General features: G+C 36.2%; 1 protein-coding gene and 1 long non-coding RNA gene across 2 annotated transcripts in view; one reads left to right on the forward strand and one right to left on the reverse strand.

The window, feature by feature from the left end:
* LOC137996706 (epithelial splicing regulatory protein 1-like) overlaps positions 1–6,982 on the reverse strand; it is a 30,470-nt gene that overhangs the window by 9,536 nt on the left and 13,952 nt on the right. The window contains exons 3-8 of the mRNA XM_068842248.1: positions 6,835–6,982; positions 6,010–6,099; positions 5,474–5,528; positions 1,929–2,033; positions 1,368–1,500; positions 349–391 (exon numbers count right to left, since the gene is read on the reverse strand). The exon at positions 6,835–6,982 is cut by the window's right edge and continues 72 nt beyond it. Coding sequence (XP_068698349.1) covers positions 349–391; positions 1,368–1,500; positions 1,929–2,033; positions 5,474–5,528; positions 6,010–6,099; positions 6,835–6,982 — 574 coding nt within the window. The remainder of the gene's footprint in view (positions 1–348; positions 392–1,367; positions 1,501–1,928; positions 2,034–5,473; positions 5,529–6,009; positions 6,100–6,834) is intronic.
* LOC137996725 (uncharacterized) lies at positions 2,820–6,948 on the forward strand. The gene is made up of 3 exons (XR_011122352.1): positions 2,820–3,011; positions 4,105–4,185; positions 6,813–6,948. It is a non-coding gene; the product is annotated as an uncharacterized lncRNA (long non-coding RNA).

Consider the following 6,982-nt stretch of genomic DNA (forward strand, 5'->3'; position numbering starts at 1 on the left):
AGTATCTGTTAAAATAGGTGTTTATTATTATTATTATTATTGTTATTATTATTATTATTATTAATGTCATTTCAAAAAAAAATTAATAATTCATTTGCCTAATAGCCATTAGAATTCTTTACATAAAGAATAGTAGTAAGGCCCGGCTTGTTTTTCTTATATGCTAATATCTTCCCCTTACATTTTGCACCATTGTGTGGACTCCAAAGGGACAACTTAAGCTTTTTGTGGAATGTTTTTGAAGCTGTTCAAAATACTTGCAGCATGTGTTTTATTGGGTCTAAAACACTCGGCTTTGCCTTATGTCTTTAAAACATTATTCTTAAACAATATGAGTATGAGAAATACCTCTGACAATCTTAAGAAAGTCTTGTGCTGTGGCTCTATAAACCTAAAAAACAAAACAAGTGAATAAAAAAATTAATAGAACCAGACGAACTCAATAGACCTAATCAGCTAACTCAATGTTATACCCAATAGACCTCTTTACAGTTGTGTGCTTAGTTACCTGGCCTTTAAATGAAAGTGAGGCTAGTGTTGAGTTGTTGACCTTGTTATGATACAGACCTCCCTCCTTTTCGTATGTTAATGTACTACTTGTTGCCATGCCAATTAGTAAGATTTTACATAAGCAGTGAGGTTTCTATCAAAACAAGGTCAACTCCAGCCTCAATTTCATTTATAGGCCAGGTACAGTGTAACTAGGCACGCCACTGTAAAATGGACCATTCAAATCTTCGGGGGTTAACATTCTTTGAGTATTGTATTTGCACTATAATTTAGTAATCACATTTAAATGATATGGAAATACCTGGAACAAAAGGGTTTGAATTGGGTACAACATAATCATTGAGTTGGCTGATTTGGTCTATTGTTCATAACTTAAGTAAATCGTACTTGTTGCACTGACAGAAAACATAAATTATTACCGGCAAGTACAAGTGCTTTTATAAAGCTTTTAAAAGAAGGAAATACTGAAATTAACAACTGAAAAGATGTTATTGGTTCAAGAATAAATCTTCTATAATCTTTTTCTATAACCAAAGCATCTCAAGAAAATGAAACAACATCCCTTGGTCTTGTGTCAGTATGGAATTCTTGTGTAAAACAACCCAAGAGAATTTACTGCATTTCCATGTAGCACAAAGAAGCTACTGTATAAAAGAATGAAACACTCTTTGACAACATTGCTTAATCCTAAGAAGCCCCTAATCCTAAGAAGCCCCTTGGATATGTTCTTGCTTCCTGTTGGAATGCCACCAAGAAAATTGCTTAATACAGTCCTTTCACCTCACAAGGATTTGTACAAGTTCCCACTGATCTAATTTTAATTTATTTGATAAAAACAACGAAATATAACTTCATACCTCAATGTACCTTGTTCCAAGATGATGTTTGTGTCTTTTCAAAGCTAGTTCTCTGTGCTCTCCTTTTTCAAACCTAATAAATGCCTCACCATTCCTTCTTCCTTGAGTGTTTAAACAGAAAGCAATTCCTCCCCTGAAAGCAAGAAAAAAACCCTTTCCCCTTGAATTTGAATAAAACCCTTTTCATGAAAATTTCAACTTACTTCTACCTCCTGAAAAGATAATTCTGTACTCTATGCAATTTCTCAAAACAAAAAATAATATTATAATGGTGAAATTTGGGAATATATAAATATTGCCATTTAGGTAAAGAACAAATTTAATTTGCCAAAGCTGAGCCCTATAAACAACCGACAAAATACATGGGAAGGTGTTCGAAGCTGATGGAGATATAGATTTGCTGGCAATGATTTTCATTCAGTCTTGACAACTGAAGAAAGAACTGGTTTGGGTCAAAATCTTAAGTTGTTTGTTTTCATCATAAAGGGAATGGGAACTTGATCTTATTTTAACTTTGGAGACTCACAGGGTTTGATTGTGCAACTACAATATCTTACACACCTCAGGATATTAAGACCTTTGAAGAAATTTGCAACATCTTGATCTGATGCCTGCCAAGGAAGACCTCTTGCTCTTAATATTGTGTCGTCTAGTACATGGCCAAGGCTAAAAATATCAAGTTGCGTTATATTTTATGAGGACAGTTGTCTCACATTCATAATAATTTTAATATGTAACCATCATTCATTGCTGGTGATGAAGAGGATCCATCATTATTTTAGACAAACTGTGAGAACTTGAAAAACTGGCCTACATTCTCCAATAAACTTCCACACTTGCTATTGTGGCAACACAAGGCTAACTGTAATTACAGCACTTCACATTTACACTGAACATTCACCAGAAAACCTCTTCAGGATACACTTGCTTTCAGGGGGGTTCATAAAGAGCAGATACTGGAAGAAATTGCCCCATTTTTTACGACTTTGCTTGAATGTTTTCATCACAGATCTTTCATTTGTCTTCTTTTGCCAAACAAAATAACAAACGCTCATCTCTAAATCGTGACAACATTCAGTGGAAAACTTTAATAAAACCCCATACTTTTTACAAAGGATTTTTTAAAGATTCAAATGAAAAATACATTTTAGTTGATTTGGTTGCAATGATTTAACCTGCCATCAAGTCAGCGTATTGGGCGGTTTTCAATTGAGTGTCGAAAGTTGTTAGTGAATTACTTTGGTCAAGAGATTATGAAGGTAAGAGAAGTAATCCCTCATACTGGCCCTATTCCCATCGTAATCCCTGTTAAGTTATTTTTAGATCTCCTGCGAGATCCGGTATTCCCACGAGGGTTAACTGATAGCCAATCACATGTCCTCATTTTTACAAATGTTGACAGCTGAGCGAATTCCCACGCAATGATTCGCGTCGTTCGCGATTTACCATGAAACAAAAATGGCAGAGGATGTTGAGACAAACGCGTAATACGGTATATACATTTTGTGGACGAACGTGACTTGTTGACTACAGAGTCAAGCGATTACAATGACTTATGTTTTGAAACCTGTATCTTGGAAGGAACGAGTTATGTAACCGACAGGATTTTGTACACAATGGCAAATGGAAGACTATGGTCGATAAGTACGATCTCTCTGACTCTCGGTTTCCTTTGCGGGATTAAAATATGATGACTTAATTCTTATATGGTGATAAAGTAGACAGATAGAGCTCTACAACAGTACCAAACATGAAAGGAAAACTTGAATCAAGCGTCGGATAAAAATTTTTGAACCCGTGTTATCGGATTCAAGTGAATTTGCAAAGCACGTATTTTAAATATAGCTGTCTCCTTAAAAACAAGATTTAACTCGGTTTCGTATATGGCACAACCTTGAATGTGGTATCATTGAAAACTAGGCAATTAAGCGACTTCAGTTATAGATGTTTGAAACCTGTATCTTGAAAGGATCGAGTTTTATAAGCGACAGAATTTTGTAAACATTGGCTACAGTCAACAAGTAATATGTCGCTGACTTGGTTAACGCGTTCTTGATTTTCTTCGCGGGATTAAAATCTGACGACTTCATTCTTACATATTCATAAATTAGACAGATATCAGACATGAAAGGAAAACTTGAACAGACAGTGCGATAAAAATGTATGAACAAGTGGTATCGCATGGAAGTCAATTTGCAAAGCACGCATATTAAATATACCTGCATCTTTCAAAATTATTAAACTCGGTTTCGTACATTGGACAGTGTTGAAATTGGTGTCACTGTAAACAACACAGTTAAGCGATTTGAATGATATATCTTTGCATCTTGTATCTTGAAAGTAACGAGTTTTATAGGCGACAGAATTTTGTACACAATGAAATATCGCGGACTACAGTCACCAAGTAACATATTCCTGACTTGGTCAACGCGTTCTCAATTTTCTTAGCGGACTTAAACTATGGTGACTTACTTCTACGATATTCATAAATTAGACAGCTAACGCTTTCAAACAGTACCACACATGACAGGAAAATTTCAATTGACCGCACGATAAAAATTTTTAAAACCGTAAGATCGGATTGAAGTCAATTTGCAACGCACGCGTAAAATATAGCTCCCTCCTGCAAATTATTTAACACGGTTTCCTACATTAGACAATCGTAAAATTGGTATCAGAGTGAATTATACAGTTAACCGATTTCCTTGATATATGATTGCAAACTGTATCTTGACAGGGACGAGTTTTGTAAGCGACAGAATTTTGTAGACGATGAGAAGTGCGCACTAAAATGGACAAGTAACGCAATGCAACCAAGGTAAACATATCTGCATCTGTCAAAATTATTTAACACGGTTTGATAGATTGGAAATTCTTCAAATTGGTATCACTGTAAACTAGACAGTTAAGCAATTCCAAGGATGTATGTTTGAAACCTGTATCTTGCAGATAATGAATTTTATCAGGCCATGAAACTCAATTTTGAAAACGGAGAGTGGCATCGTACAGAATTTGCTGCACTTTCCCTCCTCCACGAAACTTCCACGTAACGCGCGCGGTAACATTATCCGCGGGGAAATTGATATCATATAAAAATAACCTAAGAGGGATTACGATGGGAATAGGGCCAGTATGAGGGATTACTTCTCTTACCTTTATAATCTCTTGCTTTGGTTCATGATTACTTCACTCAGTAATTGGTTCAAAGTTCTTGTGCCACTTTTTCACCCAATCGGAAGTGAAACCCAAACCAATCGTGGCTCCCACATGCACATTTTCCAGCACTTTGTGTCAGCTACATGTAATTACTTCGAGTTTTGATTGGTTTACTGGATTGCCTCAGCCCTTTTTGATTGGCCAAAGTAAGTACTTTGGTTTTGGTTTTAGGACACTCGATTGAAACTTGCTCCAAGGGTTAAAAAGGGAAATTGGATGGGTATTGATTGCCATGGCTTTCATCAAGTTTTTCAACCATCTCACCCCAGAAGAGGCCCCCCAATGATGAGTAAAGTCATCTGACATTAGACAGAGTGAAATCTGTAAGTGTCACTCTTAGGAGAGAGAGGGTTAAAGGAAATATAGTTTTTTAGTGGACCTACAATCTTGGACAGAATAAAATGGAACAGAAATGCCCCCTTCCCCCTAAGTCAAAGATGAAGCCACACAAAGGCCATAATGCACCAGTTTCCCATCACTGATTTTGAGGGGAGGGGTGGGCTCAAGTTTCCATTTAACCTGTCCAAGATTGTAGGTGTTGTTAATTAAAGTAGGCCACACCGTCCAGCTGTTGTCCTTCCCTTTTCTTATCAACATGAAGGTATTAAACTTTTCCAACAATTTAAGAAATTTGCAGACCAAAAAATGCAGAAAACAGCTGTCCTGGGAAACCTCTAGTGCTGAAAATAATTTATAAGCACTTACGATTGAACCTTCTTATCTCAATTACTATTAATAAATAATTATTTTCTTGCATTTGTGTCAATCAAAGAAAATTTTGTCAACGAAAGTTGTGCACATATCAATGTACATCAGGGATAAATAATTATTTGTAAATACTGTATACATATAGAGGTGACAACTTTTTAATTTTAAAAGGAGCACCATACCATGGTCCAGGCTCATACTTCACATTGATCTTTTCTGCTTCCTTAAACTTGTGACCTGATGAAATCAAATGTTCAATATCAACAGTCTACAATGATTGGTTTAAAGCTATAATTCTCCAAACCAAAGTTTTGGAATAACCATTTTCCCCATGGCTTATCTGTAGGGATAACCCCAGCCACCCTTCCCTGCCTTCTTGTACTGATGCAGCATGGTCTTTCAGTAAGGGTGCCAGATTTCAGTCCTGAATTCCCAAATTCAAGTTCTGAGGTTCCACGGTTTCTGTATTATTCCCAGCTTTATTAATTAAATCATTGGCTAAACTACATGACTGTGTAACTGGTTTGCAGTCCACCATTTTAGGTGATAAAATTAGTTTGTGCAACGTAGGACAACCACAATGAAAACCGCTGCATTAACATTAACATTAACATTTTACCCTAAGGCTTGTTAATTAAAGTTCTACATTATTATTGTTGACAGTTGTTCTTACACTGTATACTCACAAATGAAGCCCTTGTGAATATGAAGTGCTTACCTTCCGTGATAAGATATTGTACCAAACTTGCTATTAGTTTACAATGCTCCAGACCAGCTGGGTCATTGTTATTCACATCAATACTGCAATCTAAGTAACAAGTTAAGTGTGATAAAATGCAGGTGTATACATGTAAAGAAAATAGCATAGTCATCCCCTTTTTAAAAAAAATATGATTGCTACACTCTTAATAACTATTCACCATCCATTGACAAAACCTAGCACAGATGTACATGTAGCAACTGGCCAAAACAACGAAAAAAAAAACAATATTGACACAATTTCAAGGGAGGTCCTTAGCTCCCACTCCTTTCCTCATGCATATGTACATGAACTGCCTGCCAGTCGAGGGCAACAGAAACCAAAAATTATAGTGACTGGCAACATCAAAATGTATTGGCTGACAACTCTCCTGTCTCTCACTACAGCAGCAATAAGAACTTCAAAAGCCAATGATGGTAGGCACAAGCATGTCACTAGTAAATACAATAAAATTGCTTTTCTACAAGCCCTTTCACTTGTGTAGCACACCAAAACGTAATGTGGATCAATTATCCTTGAATCAAACTGGTCTAACTCTCTTGAGAAATTCAGTGCTCTAAAGGTGCTCATATTCACCAAAATAATTAATGATGAACACACCTGCTTAATCATTGCATTTGCTCCTTTAAGCTGTTGGTTGAAAATATCCCTATGAGCGGTTAGTGTTGTCCTGTGCGGGACCACACTTTTCCAAACTACATGTTTCTGACATTAAAAGTGATAACCTTAATTAATAACAAAAAATTACCAATGTTTTGCAGAGTTCCACAAGCAAAAGGATACAGCAAGCGACATCCTCAAGATTTTTGAAGTCAGAATCATGTTTCACTGCCCTTTTTATCTCCTTTTTGAGATCATAGAAGCTGTAGAAATGGTCTGACAACTTGGCTTTTTTCCGACAGGCTTCCAGGTGAAGGTAATGTCTCAGTGG

The sequence above is a fragment of the Montipora foliosa genome, chromosome 1, assembly GCF_036669935.1.
Source record: "Montipora foliosa isolate CH-2021 chromosome 1, ASM3666993v2, whole genome shotgun sequence".
In the NCBI taxonomy this organism is placed as follows: Eukaryota; Metazoa; Cnidaria; class Anthozoa; order Scleractinia; family Acroporidae; genus Montipora; species Montipora foliosa.